Source organism: Lissotriton vulgaris, chromosome 4_1 (assembly GCF_964263255.1).
Source record: "Lissotriton vulgaris chromosome 4_1, aLisVul1.2, whole genome shotgun sequence".
Classification (NCBI taxonomy): Eukaryota; Metazoa; Chordata; class Amphibia; order Caudata; family Salamandridae; genus Lissotriton; species Lissotriton vulgaris.
Window position 1 is genome coordinate 2061056328 of NC_141691.1, and position 24411 is coordinate 2061080738.

General features: G+C 47.1%; 1 protein-coding gene across 1 annotated transcript in view; it reads left to right on the forward strand.

Annotated features, from left to right (window-relative positions):
- Window positions 1-24411, forward strand: part of LOC147724976 (E3 ubiquitin-protein ligase TRIM39-like) — a 167340-nt gene that overhangs the window by 125409 nt on the left and 17520 nt on the right. Inside the window, exons 3-4 of the mRNA XM_086966459.1 lie at window positions 13556-13786; window positions 19542-19564. Coding sequence (XP_086822585.1) covers window positions 13556-13786; window positions 19542-19564 — 254 coding nt within the window. The remainder of the gene's footprint in view (window positions 1-13555; window positions 13787-19541; window positions 19565-24411) is intronic.

Below are 24411 nucleotides of genomic sequence, written 5' to 3' on the forward strand. Positions count from 1 at the left end.
TCACAACTACTGTCCTAGACTTAAAGACACATTTTTATCTTTATTCAAAGTCTACAAAGCACTAATTTTGCAGACCAAGGCTACGTATTTCTCATCCAAAATGTTAAACTCCGCTAATAAAACCAAGAACATTTTTTCAATAGTGGATGAACTGTCTAAACTGGATAGTTACTTGAAACCAACCCCCTCTCAACACTTATGTGACTCACTTAATCAATTTAAAAAATCACAAACATAAGGCAAGTATTCTCAAACTCCTAGATCCTCTGCCCTACTTACGGTGTGAGCCTAACAGCGAGGTCTTGGAGAAACAGCGGCCCTCATCCTCCTAGACCTCTCCGCGGCATTCGACACTGTCTGCCACCGCACCCTAGTGCAGCGCCTCAGCAACGTCAGAATCCAGGAGAAGGCACTGGAATGGATCATCTCCTTCCTCGACGGAAGAACACAGAGAGTCCGTCTACCACCGTACAAGTCAGAGGCCACCGAAGTCATCTGCGGCGTCCCTCAAGGATCCTCGCTGAGCCCCACCCTCTTCAACGTCTACATGAGCCCCCTCGCGGCCATCGCACGCCAACACAACCTCAACATCATCTCCTACGCTGACGACACCCAGCTGATCCTCTCCCTGACCAACGACCCCGCCGCCGCCAGAGCCAACCTTCACGAAGGGATTAAAGACGTAGCCGAGTTTATGACGACCAGCCGCCTGAAACTGAACTCAGACAAGACGGAAGTCCTCATCCTGGGCTCCTCGCCCTCCGCCTGGGATGACTACTGGTGGCCCCCCGCCCTGGGCACCGCACCCAAACCGACAGACCACGCACGCAACCTGGGCTTCATCCTGGACTCCTCCCTCTCCATGACCAGACAAGTCAACACCGTCTCCTCGTCATGCTTCAACATCCTGCGCATGCTACGGAAGATCTTCCGGTGGATCCCCACCGAGACCAGGAAGGCGGTCACCCAGGCCCTCGTCACCAGCCGACTGGACTACGGCAACGCCCTCTACGCCGGAACCACCGCCAAGCTCCAGGAGAGACTCCAGCGGATCCAGAACACCTCAGCCAGACTCATCCTCGACATCCCACGACACAGCCACATCTCCGGACATCTGAGAGACCTGCATTGGCTCCCCGTCAACAAAAGAATCACCTCCAGTCTCCTCACCCACGCACACAAAGCCCTACACGATCAAGGCCCGAGCTACCTCAACAACCGCATCAACTTCTACGCTCCCAAACGCCATCTCCGATCAGCCAGTCACGCCCTCGCCGCCGTCCCCCGCATCCGAAGAACGACAACAGGAGGAAGGTCCTTCTCCTACCTGGCCGCCAAGACCTGGAACTCCCTCCCAACCGACCTGCGCCTGACCCAAGACCACCTCTCCTTCAGGAAGAAGCTCAAGACCTGGCTGTTCGAGCAGTAGCTGCACCCCCCCCCCCCCCCCCACCCCCCAAGCGCCTTGAGACCCTCCGGGTAAGTAGTGCACTCTATAAATGTCTTTGATTGATTGATTGATTGATTTCCCTCCTGTCACTGAGGAAATCTTTTACGGTCTTCTTAAGAAGGTTGGTTCTGGTTCCCCTATGGACAGTTGTCCTCCACATATTCTCCAGGAAGCTTTCTCACGTTGCCCTGACCCTCCCCTATCACTTATCAACAACTCCCTGGCTCGAGGGATTGTTCCTGATCTCTTTAAACTGGCCGAGGTTGTTCCCATCCTAAAGAAACCCAGCCTAGACCCGCAGGTACCGGGCAACTATCACCCCATTTCCCTCCTGCACTATTTGAGTAAGGTTATGGAAGCCCACGTCGCCAACAGCCTTAGCTCGTTTGTTGAAGGGACATGCTATCTGGACCCCCACCAAGCAGGTTTTAGACTTGAACACTCCACCGAAACTGTACTTTTATCAGTGTTGGACGAGCTATGGAGGAGAGCGGACCTGGGCACCACTCAGGCCCTGGTACTTCTTGACCTGTCAGCTGCCTTTGACACGGTCGACCATCAGATCCTGGTCGACCGTGTCAATAGTGCCGGGCTCATTGGCCTTTCTCTAGGATGGATTTCCTCCTTTCTTAATAACCGCTTTTAATCGGTTCGCCTGGCTGGTTTCAGGGAGGAACAAACTAAATTGATGTGCGGGGTCCCACAGGGCTCCGCTCTGTCACCACTTCTTTTTAATCTGTATATCCTCCCCTTGATCACTGCCTTGCGCAAGAGGAAGGTTGTGGTGTTCAACTATGCGGATGATCTTCAGCTGATCTTTAACATCGATCCATCCACCTCATCGATCTCCAATTTCCAAACTATAATGCTTTTCATCAGCGACTGGATGGATGCTAACCAATTGAAATTAAATCCAGACAAAACAGAGCTGATTCTTATGGGCGGCGTGGCCAACCCGTGGAATTCGAACTTCTGGCCCACCTCATTAGGGAGTCCCCCGCCCCGGCACAGTCAGTGAAAAGCTTTGGGATCTTGATCAGCTGTGACCTTACCATGAAGGCTCAGGTCAGCTCGGTGGTCTCAGCATGCTTTTATCATGTGCGTAAAATTAGGAAAATCAGCAGGTTCCTTTCCACAGGAGCCTTGACCCAGGTGGTCCTTGCACTAGTCATTTCCCGTATTGATTACGCCAACTCCCTTTATGTGGGCATTCCTGCTTATCAAGCACAGGCGGCCAGACTCCTGTTTGGACAGCCTAAACAGTTCATGTGAAGCCCTTACTGAAAAGTCTACATTGGCTTCCTATTCTCCAACGCTGCTTGTTTAAACTGGGCTGTACCATTCATAAAGCCCTGTCAGGACGCGGCCCTGCCTTCATTGCCCTAAACATCCAGCGGTACCTTCCATCTCGCGATCTACGCTCCTCTAATAAAAATCTTTTGGTGTCCCATGCCTTTAAACGGAAGAAACACGGCGGCCTCAGATACACGACCTTGGCCCCTCAATTTTGGAAAACTCTTCCCCCTAACCTGAGCATGACGGACTCGTATACCCAATTCAAGAAATTACTCAAAACCTGGCTTTTCTCCCATGCATATGACTGATACTCACTCTCTGCTCAGCACTACGTTCGGTCCTGTTTATAGTGCCAGGAAACCGTTTGGTGAACGTGCGCTCAAGAAATACAGTTTAACATAACATAACAATGTTATAGAATTGTAAAGTAACAGTAGAATTAACAAATAAAATCTACTGAAAATATATAGTTTCAAAGAATTGGTAATGTAATTAAGTACTTTACATATATGTTTTGTTAATGATTAAAGTCCATTAAAATGTAAAATATTTAAAATATATATATCATAGCTGATTTTCTAAACAAAACTATTCGTAAACCTATTTTATAAATTGTCCATGGAATAACATTTTGCATCAGTTTAAACTCTACAAAGCCCTATTGTTTCTTATCCGCCGCCTGTTACAGGTTTTGAGTATATTGTGTCACTATTCATAACATATTATGTTGTCAGAAAACACGATGGGGCCAATTTCAAAGTCAGGCGGAACTGCTTCTGCCCTACTCCGACTCGGTCCTGGGACTGACGGACTGCCTAATTAGGATGGGACCGAACACTGTTTGGTCACGATCCTACATGGGAGCATACATTACGGCCGTAAACCAGCCGTAATGCATTCTCACATAGGAAAATGGAAGGTGAGGTTCATCCCTGCACCCCATAGCAGGCACCTTGAGGTGCCTGCCATGGGGTGCAGCGATTAACAGGTGGGCACAATAGGTGCCCGCTCGGCCCCCAATTGGAGGTCGCACACACATGGGGTCCCTGCTGATGGTCTCCAAACACGCTTTCCGACATGGTTACAGCTATCATAATCACAAGGGCGGAAAGGCCCGCCCTTTGGTATTACGAGCTGATCTCCGACTAGCCGACGGGCTCCTTGAGCCCATGAAGCCAGCCAGAATAACCGGCCGGTTTCAATTCCGACTGGCTGCATCTTTATCAACCGGTTGAAATTGAAACCGACAATGGTGGTCAGAAAGCCTCAGAACAAAGGTCAGAGGCTTTCCCACTACCATCATTATAGGCCCCAATATGTCTCTTTAAAACATTTGCCTACTTAACTCTGAAAATACAAAAAAAAAAACACTGGATATACAATACAGTCATACATATAGCATAGAATTCTAGAAGGGTGCGTTCATCTTCGACAGGCAGGACACTCATCTGCGCTGATGAATTACATTCTAGTGAAGGCCTTTTAAAATATCCTTATTCTCAAACAGTGGCTATTTGGTACGTTATAGGTACATTATTGCCCATCATTGTCAGCAGAGAGACGAATCCGATCTTTACTGTCCATAGAAGGGCAATCTTGCAATATGTCGTCCCACATGCACAGTCCTCTTTCCTCAATCCCCACTTTATTGCCCCTTTCAGTGCTGCACCCTCATAATCCACCCTTTTAATGAACTCTTTTTTGACCCCCATAGACCAGATACATCTGAAGCTTTCCACCTCATAGATACCCGGAGGTGAGCTAATAATGCTGCATCTAAGAATCTACTTATAACAGCCTTTGATTTGGCCACAGGGAAAAGTCCTAGAAGGCAGACCAACGGGGATTTAGTAATATTCCTATCCGGGGATATGTTAACAAATTCACTATAGTTTCCAAATATGTTGTCAGTGTCTGCTCCCTCACACAACGCCGTAACAATCTGCTCCCTCGGTGTTACATCTTGGGAGGCTGCATGCGTTCTTGAGAACATGAGATGAATCCTTTAGGTAAGATTCTCCCTAGGCCGGCAGTAATGCTGAAGTAATGTATACCTGGAGTTCCTGGAAACTGAGGGGGGAGGCGGGAGTTTTAGATTTGGCCTCAACCCATCGTTCAGTGGCGTCCCCCTGTTAATGGTCCATTGTTCCCAGAGACCAATCAGCTCTTCCTTGGATTGTGCAAGTTGCACCTGATATAAAAGTCAATATCTCTCTGCTTCTCATTGGTTGTGCTCAGGTCCTTCAAACAACAATGCTCTGGGGCTCTACTATCCATTCCTGCGATCAGTTTTGCATTGTAGCCTCTAGTGCCCCATAAAAATCCTGCGGTTGGATCGCATGTTCGCTTACTAGGTCCTAAAACTCAACCTTTCTTCCGTTCTCAAACAACTGCACCGGAGTGTCCAGTCTTTTCTTCTCCCAAATATATCGTCTCCTCCAGCTACTCCTGTGTGCAAGAATAATAAAGATTGTAACACCAACTCTCACTCATACAGTATTTGTGTTTTTATCCTCTGGAGGACCCTAGCCCGCATCTATCGCAACTTTCTGACCAGAATCCCCTCCCTGTGAAACTGCACCCCTCGAGATGGAATAAGAAATAGACTCAGATGAGTGCCCTGAGATAGTACATCCAGCTCTCCATTTTCCAAAGCACCCCAACAAACACGGGATACCACACTTCTAGATCAGGGACTGCCATCCCCCCTTTTGTCTGTCGGAAGTCTAAGTTCGCCCAATACTATTCTCCGCCTCTGCGATGCTCTCATTTCGCCAAACACAGCTCTGGGTGTCTGTATTGGTAAAGCGGCGAAGAAGTACAGAAGGCGTGGAAGCAGCATCCTCTTTCAGAGGACTATTGTACCCATTGCAGAGAGGGGAAGTGTCTGCCAGAATGGTATAGATTGTCGTAGTGAGGTCAGGGCTACTTTAATATTTCCATCCAACAGTTCCATATATCGCAGCCCCAGGTCTTTGAAAGTGCTTGATTCCACCAAAGTTCCTCTCCACTTTGCGGAGACCTCTGTTGAGGCCCTCTACCCTCTGTCTTCCCCATGGCTTCCTCAACAGGGTCTCACAAGCTGTATATCACATTGACCCCTGGCTCTGCCATGGGCTTCTCAGTGGTACTATTGGGGTCATTCAACTAGTGGCGCTCACTTTGAATATTCTGGTTCTGTCCCCGGCTAGTCATGCATCTTTCCTGTCCTGGCATGTTGCGGTGCATCTCTGTCCTTGGGTGAAAAGTATGTGAAGTTCTTTCATGCCGGCAGCGATGGCCGACGGCTCTATTCAGCGGGTTCTGTTTCATTCCGGATGCTGTACGCCAGGCACAACTCACTGGGCAGTAACGCTGAAATCTTTGCCCTTCTCAGTCGATGGGAGGTTACAATTCATGATAAGGGTGGTGATGCTCACAACCCTAAGCAAGCTGTGGCAGTGCCAACACCATTCAAGAGGAGGTTGTGACGGGATTGTGCTGCTCGTGGTCAAGGATATCCTGACCACAAGCTTGCATTCTTCTTGGGTCCAATCTCAACCCCGCACCCACGCAAGCAGCTACCCTCAGTCTGTGCCCCCGGGGTGAGCGCTCCGGGCAGGGACAGTTGCCTTCTGATGGTGCCAATCTTCTTCCAGCTCATGTCACTTCTGCCTTCCCTACTACCGAAGATATCCAAAACTTCTTTAGATCTTCATATGCTATTTGATCTTAGATGGCTCAGCGGAACTGGCAGCATGTTGAGTTCCAAGACACTCTGGGCCTCAGGTGTCAGCACAGCCGTCATCACTGGGGAGACATATTCAGGACCGCACCTGTAGTGCAGTGGTAATGACCTTGTCTTGTGTTGCAGTGTGAGTTTAAAGTTGTCTGGCATCCTTTGCATCCTCTTTCCTTCTGAGCTGTCTCTTTCCAATGCAAGGATATCTCCAGTGTGTCTCCCCAGTAATCAGTCTGGTCACCCCTTCGAAGGAGGGTTAAGGTCACCTGTCCTGGCAGACTGGTTGAATCTTTCCCAATCAAGGGGATTTGGCAGCAGCCACTCTAACTGTGGTGTTCTAATGAATCTCCCAGTCGTTTCTTGTGTGTTGCCTCAGCTCCTTGTCAAGAAAGCTCATCACAGGCAGTTTGTTTTCCAAATTGCAGTCATTGTGTATTCCTGAAAAGTGTTTAGCCGCGGTGGAAGTGGATAGTATGGTTTAATGAGGAGAACATTGAGGACTCAATGATGACCATAATAAAAAGATATCCTCCTGCAGGAAGTGACGTAAGGATAAAAGCCAATGACATCCTGTGCCGTGATCCAGGAGGGACGGGCTTAGCTATAAATGGTTTGGAATGCATTCATTTTCCTTGAGTGCAAAGTTCATCAAGCCAGAAAACACTGCTCGACATCCTTATTCACAGATGGCCACCAGGACCATCTCGGTACTAACAGGAGAGTGGCTGTAGGTTCTCTATGGCAGGCTGTGGCAGTGTCGTTACACATTCACAAAACACCTCCCTGAGGTTCCTTGGTAGGAAGGATTAGAGGCTGTTCTTGAAAATACACATCTTATTGGGTGGTCAGTGATTTGGTTAAGTTTTTAAGAACCTTAGGATCTAACTGAGAATGAGCGAGACGCACTTTCACAAATGTTTGTACAGCACCATTTATTTGATGGGGTTGAATGATTGCTTGAGTAAAGGTGATTGGATATCTTAGTGACAGCGCGTCAGCAAGTGTGTTCTTGGACCGAGGGACAGAACTAATGAAGAAGACGTACTGAGCGAAGCAGTGGGTTCTGTTCTCACACTGTAAATTACAGAGGCTCTTTGCGTTTCTATGATGGGTTTGAATCTCAAATAGTCTTGTATTCGGATTTTAAGGGTGTCTCCATTATGTGTGGATGAGTTTCATTGTAAGACCTTTTTTGAGCCTTTGCAGTTCCGCTCACAGTCTTTAAATAGGTGATAAAGGTAGAAGATCGGGTCTTCAAGTCCGGCCTCATCCTGAGATTACAAATCAATCATCATTATTCTAATCACTTCTATTATCTTCCTTAACCGCATCGCTGCTGCGGTTATTTTTGCGCTGTGCGGCTGTTTTCTAATAACCGCGTTACATGACGAGCTCAGCTCGTCATCCGCACACGTCACCCGTGGCTGATGATGAGCTGAGCTCGTCATCAGCATCGAAGGGGTTAAACGTATCATTATCATCAGATTCAAGGGATCCTTAATCAGATTTCTTATTTGAATCCTCACCTTTCTTGAATATCTTGCGTTGGAGGGGGGGGGGGCGGAGGGGGGCTCTCTATCTTGGGTGAAAGGGTTGATAGCTGATGAGCAGATTTTATTAAGGATATAAAGTCATAAAAGACAAGGCCGCCCTCCTGCTTGGAAATACTTTAGGCAGGAGGACCGCCAGAACTATTTCCAGGACCTCCCTCCCTCCCCAAAATATGCTTTTCATCCAAAACTAGATGCTCCATCCATCAAAGATAAAACTGTCATTAATTTTACATAGTTACTTTGCACTCTCACAGATGTGATCAATCAGTTCCAGTGTACTCGGTGAGAGGGAGGTTCGGGTGCTTTGCGGATGGACAGTACGCATCTCGGACCTGGTCTGTGTGGGTGAGCAGCGCACAGCTCAGTGGAAAGATTAACTGAGGGCTTGACCATCACACAGCTCAGCGTGGGAGGTGTGGATGAATAGTACAGAGCTAAGCGGGGAGTTGTGTGTGGGCAATGAGCAACTCTATGCAGCAGGTGCTGTGTGGGCAATGCACAGCCTAGAGAGGTTCTGTGTGGGTGGTTCATGTACTGCACAGCTCAGTGGAGGGCTGCCTGGGTGGATGGTGCAAAGCTCAGTTGGGCTCCTGTTGGGTGGGCAGTGCACAGCTCGCTGTGGGGTTTCTGTGTGGCATTTGGTGGGTGAGCAGTGTTCAGCTCAGTGGGTGAGGTTGTTGAAAAGTGCTCAGCTCAGTGGAAGCTGTCTAGGTGACAATGTGCAGCTTAGTCAGGGTTATGTGGGTGAGGAGCGGTAGCTCCTCACGCTGCTCCCTGCCCTTTGATTGGTAACGTAGTGCTTACTGCCAGACTGCTCATAGCCTTTCATTCCAAGTGCGCACTGCTTCCTGCATTGTATTGTGCCTGATTATATCGTCTCCGTAGCGCTTGTCTGCTAGACTGCTGTTCATTAATTATTCATCTGAGCGCTTGAGTGCTAGACTGCTGTTCATTAATTATTCATCTGTGCACTGCTCGCTTTGCCTATTATAATTTCTTGTGCCTGATTGTGCCGGTGCCACAGCCCATTTACTTAGCGATTTTCAGGTTGTCCCCCAAACTCGTCCTGTTTCACTTTTGGCTTGCTGCCATTTTGTTGTTTGTTTGTTGTGCCTCCCAGCCCGGCTCTCCACCCGACTCCCGCCTCCCAGCTGCTCCTCCCTCCCACTGTAACTTAAGGCTCTACCCGATCCCTCAAGCGATGTGACCGTCCTGACTTCTCAGAAGCGGTCGCTCCTCACGCTGCTCCCTGCCCTTTGATTGGTATCGTAGCGCTTACTGCCAGACTGCTCATAGCCTTTCTTCTAAGTGCGCACTGCTTCCTGCATTGTATTGTGCCTGATTATATCGTCTCCGTAGCGCTTGTCTGCTAGACTTCTGTTCATTAATTATTCATCTGAGCGCTTGAGTGCTAGACTGCTGTTCATTAATTATTCATCTGTGCACTGCTCGCTTTGCCTATTATAATTTCTTGTGCCTGATTGTGCCGGTGCCACAGCCCATTTACTTAGCGATTTTCAGGTTGTGCCCCAAACTCGTCCTGTTTCACTTTTGGCTTGCTGCCATTTTGTTGTTTGTTTGTTGTGCCTCCCAGCCCGGCTGTCCACCCCGCTCCTGCCTCCCAGCTGCTTCTCCCTCGCCCCGCCCCCTCTACTATCCACTTATGTCAGAACAGCCTACGCGCAGCGTTCACGCGCAGGGGACGCACCCTATGCGCGCCAAAGGTGCGCCAAAGGTAAGCCCGTCTACGCCCGTCCGCGCCTGGACCGCGCCCAGCTCCAGACCCCCTGGCCCCCGCAAGACCCACTCCGCCCGCTTAACGTACAACGCCGCTTCCTTCTCTGCACTTAACCCCGGCCGACTCCCCAACTGCTACCAAGCCGCCCCAGGACACACCCATGGATCCTTCATCTGCCACTCCTGCAAGTTCGACTGCATCAGGACACACTCCAAATCCACAAACTCCAAACAGAGCTCCGAAACTAACCACCTGAAGTGCATCCTGCTCAACACCCGCTCGGTCCACAGACACGCCATTGAACTTTGGAACCTACTTGACACCACATCGCCGGACGTCGCCTTTCTTACAGAAACCTGGATGAACACCTCATCAACGCCCGACATCGCCATAGCCATCCCGGACGGCTACAAAATCATCTGAAAGGACCGCATCAACCAAACAGGAGGAGGAATCGCCATCGTTCATAAGAACACCATCCACATCACAACCAGCTCCAACGACAACCTCACAACCGCCGAACATCTTCACTTCCAGATCCACACCGACCCTAAGACCACACTCAGAGGCACCCTCATCTACAGACCACTCGGACCCCGCACACAATTCAGCGAAGACATCACTGACTTCATCAGCCCACACGCCCTCCCCTCTGAGGACTACATTCTACTGGGAGACGTCAACTTCCACCTGGAAAAGAATGACGACAGCAACACCACCACCCTTTTGGACAACCTCGCCAATCTCGGACTCAAACAACTTGTTGACACCCCCACCCACTATGCCGGGCACACGCTCGACCCAATCTTCACCTCCAGCAAGCACATCTCCTTTAATCACACCACAACTCTCCATTGGACGGACCACAGCTGCGTTCACTTCAACTACAAAAAGACTACGACCCACAACCACCCACAACCAATTCCCTGGAGAAACTGGAACAAAATTACCACCGACCAGCTCTTCACATCGCTTCACCAAAACCCTCCTGCAAAATCATCGGACCCAAACCAAGCAGCCACCAACCTCACACAATGGATCAACCACAGCGCTGACGAATTAGCACCCTTGAAAAACCATTAAATCAAGCAAGGCAGCAAAAAAGCCCCCTGGTTTAATGATAACCTTAAGAAATCCAAGAAGATCTGTCGCACCCTCGAGAAAGCCTGGCGAAAAAACCCAACCACTGACAACCTGGCCACCTTCAAGAACGCCACCCACAAACACCACCAACTGATCCGATCCACCAAGAAATCAACATTCAAGGATCGACTCGACAACAACGCCCACAACAGCAAAGAACTATTCAACATCGTCCAAGAGTTTACCAACCCCACGGCCGGCACCAACGACATCACTCCCTCCCAAGACCTCTGTGACTCTCTAGTATCGTTCTTCCACAACAAAATCGCTGACATACATAACAGCTTTGGAGACCAGTCCACCCCACCCACCTCCGAACTTAAACCCCCCTCCAACAACCTTTGCGCCTGGAACCCAATCACCACTGAAGACACCATCCGCCTGATGAACACCATTCACTCAGGATCGCCAACCTACCCATGTCCCCACCACATTTTCAACAAAGCAGACTCCATTATCGCACCCCATCTCCGAGACGTCATCAATTGCTCCCTCAACTCCGCTACCTTCCCGGAAAGCTGGAAACATGCCGAACTCAGCGCCCTCTTGAGGAAACCTACAGCAAACCCCACTGAACTTAAGAACTACCGCCCCATTTCGCTCCTCCCATTCCCTGACAAAATCATTGAGAAAGCTGTCAACAGTCAACTCGCCGCCTTCCTCGAATCCAACAAATCCCTCGACCCTTCACAGTCTGGCTTCCGAGCCAAACACAGCACCGAGACCGCCCTCATCGCAGCAACAGACGACATTCGAACTCTACTGGACAACGGAGAAACAGCTGCCCTCATCCTACTTGACCTCTCCGCAGCCTTCGACACAGTCTGTCATAGCACCCTTATACAACGCCTCAGCAACGTCGGAATACAAGGAAAAGCTTTGGACTGGATAATCTCGTTCCTTGCCGGAAGAACTCAGAGAGTCCGCCTCCCCCCTTTTAGATCAGAGGCCACCGAAGTCATCTGCGGCGTACCCCAAGGATCTTCACTTAGTCCCACCCTCTTCAACGTATACATGAGTCCCCTCGCATCCATTGCGCGCCAACACAACCTCAACATTATCTCCTACGCAGACGACACCCAGCTGATCCTCTCCCTCACCAAAGACCCAAACACCGCCAAAACCAACCTACATGAATGGATGAAAGAAGTAGCCGAGTGGATGAAGAACAGCCGTTTAAAACTGAACTCGGACAAAACGGAAGTCCTCATCTTAGGATCATCCCCCTCCGCCTGGGACGACTCATTGTGGCCACCGGCCCTGGGAACCGCACCCATACCAACGGACAACGCACGTAACCTGGGCTTCATTCTGGACTCCTCCCTCACGATGACCAGACAAGTCAACGCCGTCTCATCATCATGCTTCAACATCCTACGCATGCTCAAAAATATCTTCCGTTGGATCCCCACCGAAACAAGAAAGACAGTCACCCATGCACTGGTCACAAGCCGACTGGACTACGGAAACACCCTTTACGCCGGAACCACAGCCAAACTACAGAAAAAGCTCCAACACATCCAAAACGCATCAGCCAGACTCATCCTAGACATCCCCCGCCAAGCTCACATTTCTGGTCACCTGAAAGACCTCCACTGGCTCCCCGTCAACAAGAGAATAACGTTCCGCCTCCTCACCCACGCACACAAAGCCCTCTACGACCTAGGACCCGAATACCTCAACATGCGCCTGTCCTTTTACACCCCCACCCGCCAACTTCGATCGTCCAATCAAGCCCTCGCCGCAATTCCACGCATCCATAGATCCACCATGGGGGGAAAATCCTTCTCCTACTTAGCGGCCAAGACCTGGAATTCTCTCCCCACCCACCTCCGCCTTACACAGAACCACCTCTCCTTCAGGAAACAACTAAAAACTTGGATATTTGACAAGTAAAGCTCCCCCCTCCTCCCTCAAGCGCCTTGAGACCCTCTGGGTGAGTAGTGCGCTATACAAATTTAAACTTGACTTGACTCGACCAGTGCTCAGCTCCATAAAGTTCTTTGCGAATGGATAGTGCACGGTTCACTGGTTCATGTACAGCTCAGTAAGTAGGCTGTGTGCAGCACATAACTCTGGGGTTCAATGTGAGTGCAGTGCACAGTGCAGGGGGAGCTATGGGAGCAGTGCACAGCTCAGTAGGGGTATGCGTGGGTGTGCAGTGCACAGCTTAGTGAAGGGCAGTGTGCAGTGCACAGCTCATTTGAGGTCTCTAGGGATTTTGAGGGTGGACAGTGTACAGCTCGGGGGTCTGTGTGCTTAGGTACTATACAGCTCAGTAGGGGGCTATGGGGTCTGTGCTGGTGGACAGTTCACCACTCAGTGGGGGAGGTGGTTGGGCAATACACCGCCCAATGGGGGGGGGGGAGGTCTGTGTTGGCGGGCAGTGCAGAGCCCAGTGAGGGGCTGTGTTGGTGGGAGTGGAGAACTAAGACAGTAGAAGGGAAGGCACCAAGAGGGCGCAGCTGCAAAATACACCTTTTTCTTGCTTAATTTTAGCTTCGCACCGCCTGCGCCCCTAAGTATGGCACCAGCCCTAGTTTTGTTGGTTTCTCTCAAAACTCCTTGTGACCCCCCCCACCCTGTACCCTACATATGACGGGGCTCATTGAAATCTTCCCAGAATCTAACCATCATTTCTTTGATCCTGACAGAACAAGGTGAGAGCCGAGAAGGAGAAAATTGAGACTGAGATTAAAGAGCTGCACCAGCTCCTGAGAGACAAAGAGCAGACGCTGCACCAGAGACTGGAGGAGATGGAGAAGAAAATTACCATGGTAGAAACTGCAAATATCTCCAAACTGTCCAATCAAATCACTTCTCTAAATGCTCTGATAACAGATCTAGAGGAGAAATGTGAGGAGTCCGCGTTGGAGCTCCTGAAGGTGAGACACCGCTTGTTAAATACAAGACAAGACAGAAGAGCTGCATTTATTTGGTGTGTGAGGTGTTGACTGTATGTGAAGCACATGTATGATCAACAGACAGGATTAATTTACACTTGCCTCCTGTATTCTGACAACCCAACAAAATATACAAGCAAGTTTAATTTACGGCAAATCCTTCTGCAGAAGAGGAACCTACTTGTATACTGACAGCCCAATACGGTATAAAGAACAGCTGTACTACGTCAAACGATCCCATTCAGAATATCACACTGCGCTGTGTCGCGTGACCTCCTTCAGAATGTGGTTCTAGATTATTGCTAAAAATCTCCTACAGAGGTCAACAATGAACATCCTTAAAACCGTGTAAAATATAAGTACAAATTAATTTTATTTTTAAACTAAATTATCATTACGCATTTGATAAATTTTGAATAATGCTATTATTGATAGAATTTAAATAAATAGAGTGAGCACTGGTTGCGTTCATTTACTGTTTGAGACTCTACATATAATTACTACAGTGTGTGCAGTTTTGGTCAATCCCGCTAGCACCGTCCTTACCTCCCCTTATTTATGTTTAACGACAAACCTTGTGTGCGCAGATGAAGAAAGAAGGTTCTCGTAGAACAGTCACATTGTGAAATATGGCTGCATACTTTGGTTTCATGCTTTTTATTCAGGTTCTGGGCGTTTATCCGAACTGTAATTAGGCTCCGGTGCTCGAGGTCTTAAATGTATTTATTTATATTATTTACAGAGCGCACTGTGACCAGACTGATATCCTGGACTGTAGCAGCAATTGCATACACGGGGAGAAAAAAGAACCAAGACAGTGCGGTGTTACAGACATCCATTATTTAGGAAACAGCCAGGTCTTCAAGGCTTTCCTGAATGTCCACAAATCTGTCAAGGCCTCAATTCAGACGGTCTCCTATTCCAACTCTAGGCGGCCGTCACTGGGAAGGCGCGACCCCCTTGTCGAACCTCGTGAACTCGAGATCCTTAATACGATTAGCGGTTGCAGACCCTAGCGCCCTCTCTGGAGCAGATCTTTTCAGTCTAGGCTGCAGCGTTGAGGGGCTCTTATTCTGAAGGGCCTGAAACACAAGACACATCGCCTTGAAAAAAAACCTCTGCTCCACAGGGAGCCAATAAAGTTCCCTCAGAGCCTTGGAAGCCGAGGACCTCTGTGACCTGTTTAATCCCAGGTTTGCTGCCGCCACCTGAACTCTAGAGTCTCTTGATCGAGTCGTCAGGGGCTCCTGATAGGAGAGCATTACAGCCGTCTAATCTACTGAGAATGACACTTCGCACAATTATTGCTTTAGCCGGATCAGGCAGGACAGGGAACAGTTTTGTTAGTTCTTGAAGCCGTTCAAAACAAACACCAGGCACTTTGTTCACATACTTTTCCAAGGAATGAGAATCATCAAAAGTGTCTCCAGGATTGTGCACTGCTTCTCAGAAGCATAACTCAGTCTCTGTAGGGAGTGGCGAGAAATTCATGGGAAGTGGCATCGAAATCTTGTTCGCCGGGCAGCATGACAATTCTGTCTTATTCCCGTTTAGTTTAAGGGAGTTTGCACTCATTCCATGTACAACATCCACTAAACAGGCCTGGAAAGCTTTTACAGAATCTGGCTGATTATTATTAAAAGACAGAATCAGCTGCGTATCGTCTGCATAATTAACCACAGAAACGTGGTGCGTCTTTATCAGAGAAATTAGAAGCTGCATTTAAATGTTAAACAGCACCATGCTCAGTGCTAAACCTTGAGCCCCCCCCCCTTTTTAATATGTCTAAAAAGTGATTGCTGTCAGGCGGTGGTGCTCCCCCTTATCAATCTTGCAAATTGGGTTTTATCCACTTCCCTGCGGTCCCACCAACACCCAAGTCCGCCAGCCTTGTCAGCAGGGTGTAATGGTTGACCGTATCGAAAGCGAGCGACAAATCCAACAGGACAAGGACTGTAGACTTACCATTATCTGCTCTCATACAGATCTCATAAAGTGCAGTCTCTGTACCATGGCCCGGTCTACAGCCAAAATGCTCCTCCTCAAGCAAGAAGTAAGCCTCTAAGAAGGAAGATAAGATCTCACTAACATGATGCTCCAGAAATTTCACCAGGAAACGAAGGAGAGAAATTGGCCTATAATTACTCAATACCGCTGGGTTTGGTGATGGCTTCTTCGTCAGAGGCAGGACCACAGCCTGCTTCCAGCTGGGAGGTACTAGTCTTTTAGCGATTGATTACAGAATAATGTTAGTGGTGGCACCAACTCATCCATCCATTTATTCCGCTGTTTAGGCGGAAGAGGGTCGAATGGAGATTTCAGACTTTGTGGACAAAGCGATTGTAACAAGATTTCCTCTGTAATCGGCTCAAAGAATTCAAACCTCCAATGGGTGCCATCACCACTCCCAAGCCTCGACATTTCTTAAGCATCTCCATTAGACAAAGAAGCAAGAGTCATGGTGGTACCTGGAAGGTGCACCTTCCACCTCAGAGAAGAATTACCAATGTCCTCTAAGGTCTTGCTGACTTTCTTTTCAAAGAATACCGCAAGATCATCACACGGCTGCTGCATGGGAATAATATTATGTTTTAAGCACTGCGGATTAGATAAGCCCCCGAAGACCTCAAAGGCCTTCTTTGCGCTGTAAGCGGCCGCTAAAATAGAATCTGTGTAAAAGCCGCTTCAGCTGTGCGTATCTCTTGTTTATGCTTATTCAATGTTGTTTGTCTTCCATGTAAGAACGATGCCATTTCCTTTCTAATTGTCTGCACTCTAGTTTTGTTGCTTTTAGTGGCTCATTATACCATGGGGTAGATAGATGGTTACACGGTTTCATCTTCATAATGGGACTATTTTATCCAAAGTCACTGTAATCTTTTCATTAAACTTTCTGCAATTAGTTTCAATTGAATTGTTGGGATCAAGACTGTTAGAAAAGTCAAAGACATGCCCCCTAGAGTACTTTGTGAGATTATTCCTAGTCCTCCCCAAAAGATTTCCTAACCTGAATTATGGTATGAGGTATGAAAAAGGCTTTATTTCGATAAAATCAAATCTTAACAGCATGAACATGTATAAAAAAAAACAGAATAATACATTGGCAGTATAAGAGGACAAATTTTACAACCATGTAAAAATTTAAATAGAAAACTTCTTAAAATTATCATTAAAACAGTACAAATGTTTCGCCCAAGAGTAAAACAAGAAAGATAAAATCACAGATTAAACATTATCTCTTAGCCTTTTTGATCTGATAGACCAAGCCCATCTCAGAAACTTGGATAGTCCACACACATATAATGTTCGAGTGTCCATTCTAAAAATTCGCAGCGCCACAAGATGTTGCCTAGTACCTAATTCTCTACACAGCGGCTTAAGCCAACGGTTCCTTAGTGATTGGTACTCTGGGCATGCAAATAAAAAGTGAGCCATAGATTCTAGTTTAGTCGCACAATTTGGACAAAAAGGGGAAGTCGGGAAAGGAATTTTCCATCGCGCAGTGAATTCGCAAATTGGGAGTATGGCAGCCCTAAATTTAAAATACAAAGCCCGATCCATTGGGTTTTGGATAATATCAAGGTAGGGTTCGCAAAAAGCAACATCCTTAATTTCCAAGAAATTACTGGTTATTCGACCCAAATTTGGATCTGAATAGCATTTCCTAGACACCCAACTCCAGTAAATTCTCTTCAATATTGCTTTTGGAGGGGCAGATTTTATTTTCCATGCATCTTTTAGGCCCAAATTACATAACAGGGTTTTAACATCTTTGAGCCACTTGATTCTATTCCAGCCTGACATGGACATAACTTCTGATAGGCCCTCCACATACTTTGCTACCTCAGGCACTCGCCACAGCCGAGCCCATAGTAGAAGCGGTCGAACATTGGCCAAGTCACAGATCGATTGGCAGCCCAAATCAAATAATAGAGGTATCGTAGGGGTACTCTGGGGGAGTGCCATTAAATCTTTAAAAAATTTGTTTTCGGAACTGATGATTTGCTCCATGTTACATGTACCCCACAGTTCGGCCCCGTAAAGGGCAGAGCTTACACCTCTAGCCTTATATATCGCAACCACCGGGGCGATGGGCCTGGTGGTTGAGGAGCGATGTTCCCTAAGAATGGCCCCCACCACCCTTTTATGACAAAGAAGCATTTTCTGAGAGTGGGAAGTCCACTGCATGGTATCCGAAATACGGATTCCGAGATAGTCAAATACAGTAACCCTTTCGAGTGATGTGGAGTTCAAGACTGGGGGCCTGCTAAGCTTTTTAGGTGGATTTAAAACCAGATATTTTGTTTTATCTGGGTTTATAACAAGCCCTTTCTGGATGCAGAAGGACTGAAAGTTGTCCAGGAGGGTCTGGAGGCCAACAGGGGATTTAGAAATGAGAAGAGTGTCATCAGCGAATAGGAGAGTTGGAATTTGTTCGCCCGCTAGGGAAGGTGCGTCGGATGAAGTTTTCGAAAGGTATTCCCTCCACGGTGTTCACATAAAGTGAAAACAGGGTTGGGGCTAGCACACATCCCTGGCGGACGTCCCTGTTTACTGGAATTGTATTAGTCTTCTGCCCCTGTTGGCCCCACCTCACCTGGGCAAAGTTGCCATCATGCAGCCTCACTAACATTGACAAAAGATACGAGGGGATCCCCATTTCGGACAGCACTCCCCAAAGACGTTCCCTAGGCACAAGGTCAAAGGCAGTCTTTAGATCGATGAACGCGAAATAAAGACTGTCTTTTCCCAGAAGAACCACTTTCCAATAGATGAGTAGTAGTCGGAAAGCCTGCTATATGATCCCTGTGCCACCCTTGAATCCTGCTTGGTAGTCCGAGAGAACCTTATTTTCGTCAACCCATTGCAGGATTCTCCCAAGAACCACCTTCCCAGCAACCTTCTGAGTGGAATCAATCAGGCTTATCGGTCGGTAGTTGGCAGGGACGCCCATATGACCCTTTTTAAAGATAGGGACGACCTCTGAAGAATAAATTATGAAATGAATGGACTGACATAAATCTGGCAAACTGAGACAATTCAAAGCAAAGCCCAATTTTTTTTATATATAACCTAATTTAAAGACTGAGGCTGTTCCAGTTCAAGTGTCACCAATTCTCCCAGAGTATTAAGAGCCTCCTGTTGTGAACGAAAACACCATGGTATAGGAGACAGTAGAGCATTTTTTTGAGTACGTGTTATACTCTGTTCTAGTTTTGCAGCTTGTATGGATAAACGTTTTCTAACAGAAACAAGAGACAAAAAGGTCTTAACCTGTGCTTTATACGAAATACTTGTTTATTTACAGGTGTACATTTAATTCCAAAAGTATTGTGGCGTGGTATACTTTGAGCATGAACACTAGTTCTTTCTCTGGTATATCACCAAATATTTCTAGCGATGCAGGAGTTTTAGCAGGTATGCCGCCTGATCTCAGGAACGAGAGGCTATAATGCATGACGCATTCAGATTATATCAGTCTGTACTCCATCTGCCCTATATCAGAATTTAAAAGTTCTGCTGTCTTGAGGGCCCATTTGGGATATCTCAAGCTGTGCCGTGTCATGTGACCCTATTCAGAATATCACAGGCTGTCTGTTTTGAGGTGTGAGGTTGACACCCTTGTGTCTCCTTAGATGAGATTGTTGCATTAACCTGAATTGCACAACTAATACCTAAACGTCTGCGAGAATTTAAAATTGGTTGTGGAAACTGATGTCCCTCTTTTGTTTTGCAGGATGTCAGAAGCACCCTGGACAGGTAAGGCTGGTTTATTGTCTTCCTCTCAGTGTGTAAGTAGCAGGTCTGGCTGCAGTGTCAGTACTGAGCTCACAGAAATCCACTCTGGTGCCAGAGCAGTACCACCGCATACAATTAGTATATGTAGATCACCTCATAACTACTCTCCTACCTTACAAATAGTGTTGATGCCCCCTGGGTTGTTCTAAAAACATCCGCAGTCTTTAAAAACTACTTTTCATTTTAAGAAACTTTAATTGAGTTTTCAAAAAATGACTTTGAAACTCCACAAACTCCTAGTCTCATGACAATACCCCCTAACTCCAGGGAAACTCTCCTGTGTCAGGAAACGCCTCTTTGTCCACAGAAACTACCTCAAGTTTTCCACAATCACAGAGCACTCAAAACCTCCTTCAGTACTTTCCGACGCCACTGCCAATCCTCAAATGTCCCTCTAGTGCTTTGAAACATCATTGGAAATGTCTAAACCCCACATCCTCCCCTAACCCTGCCTTATCCTTTATTAGAACATTGGAATGTGGGGCGCTCCATTGAAAACAATGGAGTGCTCCGGGCTTATAATGGCTGGTATATGCCTGGAGCTACAACATTCCAATGTTTCTTTGTTCACAGCTCTGGCTGTGAACAAAGGCTTCAGGGAGCCTGAGGGGATTCCAATTCCCTCACGCTCCCTTAAGGCTTGTTTTTTTTGTTAAAACACTCAGCCCTCTAGTGGCAGAATGTTCTAATAGCCTTATAGCCCTTCGTAGCTGGGCAATACCGGCTATTAAAGTCCATCTCCCTTTAACGCTGGAGAGGGACTTTAATAGCCGGTATAGCCCTCTACGGCAGGCTATATGGCTATAGTAAGGAGCTTGGGTACAGCCGTAGATGGCTACATCCCTAGTTTCATACCCTAGTTTAAGGAACATACATAACGTATGACTGGTGTCTATCTGACTGCAAGTTGCCCCAGTACCCAAAGTTAAATTACCAATAGAAGTAAGTGGGCACAATTGGCAAAGCTTTTCAATGTAATTAGCAGCTATATGAAAGCACTAATTCTGATATAATTACAGGTATAGTAGAGAGATGCATACTACAGTGTTTCAAACTGAGGCAAAGTGATGTGGTTGCTGAGTTACAATATTTTAATACATTTGTTATTCAGGCTTAAAATTCCACATTGAGAGGTTTATGCATAATGGTACATTCCACAGAGATGTTTTATATTTAGAAGGCTATGCCAAAACACCTTTCATCCACTTGTGATTAACATTAGCGCTTCCACAAGGGAAAGGTTTTAGAGCAGTTATTAAAATTTAAAGCAAAGCTCTAATCTTGATATTTTCACCTAACCTGTAACGCACTGCACATCAATCCATCGGTTTTAGCCCCGGCGAGGGCATCAAAAGAAAACGTTTTATAAACCGGGAAATGGTCGGAGTGCAGCAGTTGTTCAAAAAAAGAGACAACACAAAATAGTCATGGATTATTTCAGTATCATTCAGTGACATAAAGATGCACATGAAGAAATTGCACAGGGAGATTTTGCCCTCGGCTAGTAAAAGTCACATGAGGTTCCGTGATTCTGAATCCGTTCAATAAAGGTCGTCGTATCGTGACGATTTTGGTATCAGCGGACCGTAAATGACGAGTGCGGTATGTACGAGTGTTTTCGTCATGTTCGATTGATGGATACACTGTGTATTCAGGGATTTCGTTCTGAACCTTCGGGTTCCATTTTGTGTACGGCAGCCATTTTGTGGTTGCCCTCACATAGGCCGATGACTACGGCCGAGCGAGTCTTTGGGACACGTACACCTTTAGCTGACTTCTAGATGACCTGAGTGAACTGACTCCATTGCCCGAAGCTAACCTTGTTGAGCCAGTTCCTTGTTCGGCAGCTGGTCAAGATAGAGATCAAAGAGCAGGACATTGCTGAGTTTATGGTACATGCACACACCCTTCTATCTTGCTTCTCGTCTGTTTCTCTTCCTTCTTTTATGGCCTATTTATGGTTTGGGTTGAGGTTCTTTTATTATGGGTTCGTCCAGCCTGTCCGAGCAAGAATGTTGGGTTTTCCTTGTAATTGATGGTGGCCTGGACAACTGAAAGTGGGCTTGTCATTATGCGATACCTTTTGAAATGTCACTTTGTGATTGGACAGTTCGTAAGTAATTGATGCTAGTCAGGAATGTGATTTTTGCCATAAAAGACGATGTCTCGCAATGCGAAAATTGTACAGTCTCTAACGAACCACCCGTGTCGTGCTTTGTAGACTTCTGTTCCTGGTTGCCGCCAATAAATTTGAACTTTGACGTCACCGAGAAGTATCCCGTGTCTCTGTATTCTAATACAGGTGAACCCGAAGACATGGGCGTGCCCCTGGTGCCGCTGGTTTCTAAAACCCGGTTCTTCAGTTGGCGCCCAACGTGGGGCGACTTCAGCGGTACCGGTCCAAGCCTGAAGCTTCATGTGAAAATTCTGGAGGAAGGCCTGCCACTACATCAACCCCTGTATATCGTCGTGGTCCGAAAGTCTTTGCTGCGAGGTTCCCCGCTTTCCGACGGCTACGAAGGACTGCTGCCCTGACTGTCGCCCTGTCTTGGAGCCCTTTGATGATTTGTAGAGCGAGACGATAGACAGGTCTTCTGGCGACGTCATCGATACCTCAGTTAAGTATGAGTGGAGCGTCTCCCAGTCCTTAGTTTTTGGGTATCCCTTGGTATCTTTGATTTGAGACTCGCAAGCTCCAAAGCCGAGGGACTCGTGTATTCGCGAGACTATCATATTCGATATTCCCTTGAAGTTTGAAGCTAGACTAGTCAGCGAAAATGCCTGGTCTTAGCAGACTTGGAAAGATATTTTGTTGTGGTTTTAATAGGGATTCCCGATTGGAGGATTCGTGTCCCGTGCCTCCGATTGGAACTCCGACCTATGAGCTCTATTTGAAACATGGCGTGGGCCCCATCACATATAATGAAGTGTGGATTCGATACACTAGGAAGGACTGTGTCCTAAAGTGGCCCCAATATGGTATTTATGACACGGAGATTTTAGATAATCTAGAAGTCAAACTTTTTAAGAAGAAAGCCCGGCCGGCGATGTTTGACTCTTTCCAACTTTGGCGAAAGGAAGCCAAACAAAAAGAAATTAAATTAGCAAAGAGAAATAAAAGAGAGAAGGATATCTCGATAATGCAAGCTGCTATACAGTTTAAAGATAACGAAGAAGAGCAAGCGAGTGAGCAGTTGCACAGGCAACGCAAAATGGCGATTGATAAGTGTTATCCAGCTTTGCCACCTCATCAGCAAGGTGCAACGAAGGACTTGGAGAAAGATCCTTTGATGTGATATTTGTTGAGTTCGCCACCCCCTTATGTGCAGAGTGCTACAGCACCACGGCAACCTCCGGTTGCTTTGCCTCCTGTTATTGTACAGCCGCCAGCTCCTTTTCAGTTGGCTCCTATTCCTCTGGCGCAGCCTTCTCAAGGGCCGCCGACTTTGCTACCTGCTCCGTCTCCAGTTTCTATGACTTTGTCTCCTGTATTGTCTACTTCTGATACTCCTTCTGATACTACTTCTACGTATGCTTTGTCTCATCCTGTTTTTCCTACTGTTCTTATGTCAACTTCTCCTTCTGTTCGACAAAGAATGACTGATACTGTTACTGGTCTTTTGTCTCCTCTCTTTGGGTCATTGAGTATGACCCCTGTTTCAGCGCGTAAACAGTTGCGTAGCCAAATGCCTGGTCTCGAAGAGCGGGAAGTATTGGATAATTTAGCACGTAAATGGGTTACTAATTCTTTAAGATATTCTTTAGAGTCTGTTATGGATGTCTTCCGTCAATGGGAAGCACCGAAGCACAGGTATGTTTTCGATAAAATGTGTACTTTCCTTCGTGAAGAATGGGAAGATGGTGATTTGGGACAGACTCCGTCTGAGTTGTTCCGTGTACAGTCCGAGTTTGCGAAGGGAACTATAGTGGGTCTCGGTGTTGAACGAGCAGTTGCCACATTGTTGTCGTTTAGGAGTGAGTCTCCTTCTCAGCCGTTGTTTGAGCCTGATCCTTCTGTTAGGAGAAAAGTACGACAATATCCAATGAGAGAGGTTCCTCCGGTGTGGAAGGAAGCAGTTCAGGCCAATGCTCAAGCTGGTATTGTAGCTGCACCGGCTCATTATCAGCGTGTTTGGGTACATGTTCCATGGAAGCGAGCTGAAGTTTTGGCCCTTAAGCAGACTTTGCCTGATCCACGTAAAAATTCTGCTGGGTACCATAAGGAATTATCACATACTGCAGACTCATGTGTTATGAATCTGGCCGATATAGACATGTTGTTTGGAAATGTAGTTCCACAGCCTTTATGGGGATTGATTCGTCATACGGATCATGCGCCAGAGTTAGGTGATACATGGAATAATATTGGTGCCGCGTATGGCTGACAAGTTGGTGGTGCTAAATCTGAGCCTTTAGTTGCAGAACTCCCTGGTAGGATTATTAACTACATGAAAACTTTGATGCCTGCTATGCGTGTAAACTTGGATAAACTGTCTGCATGTAAGCAGAAGAAAGACGAAAGTGTGTCTGATTTCTTCACTAGGTTTGAAGAGACGTTTATCGACCATAGTGGTCAGGACATGAGTACGGAAGGTGGTCAACGGTTGTTTGTCGATAAGTTGTTGCATAACTTGCTTCCAGATTTGTGCACTAAGTTGAAGGATTCAGAGAGTTCTTGGGCTGTTTCTTCGTCAGCACAGATATTGGCTACTGCACAGTATTACGAGAATAGGGATAAGGATGAGAAAGACAGAGCCGACAAGAAGACTAAAGAGTTAAAGACGAAGGTTCTTTTACAGAAAGCGTAT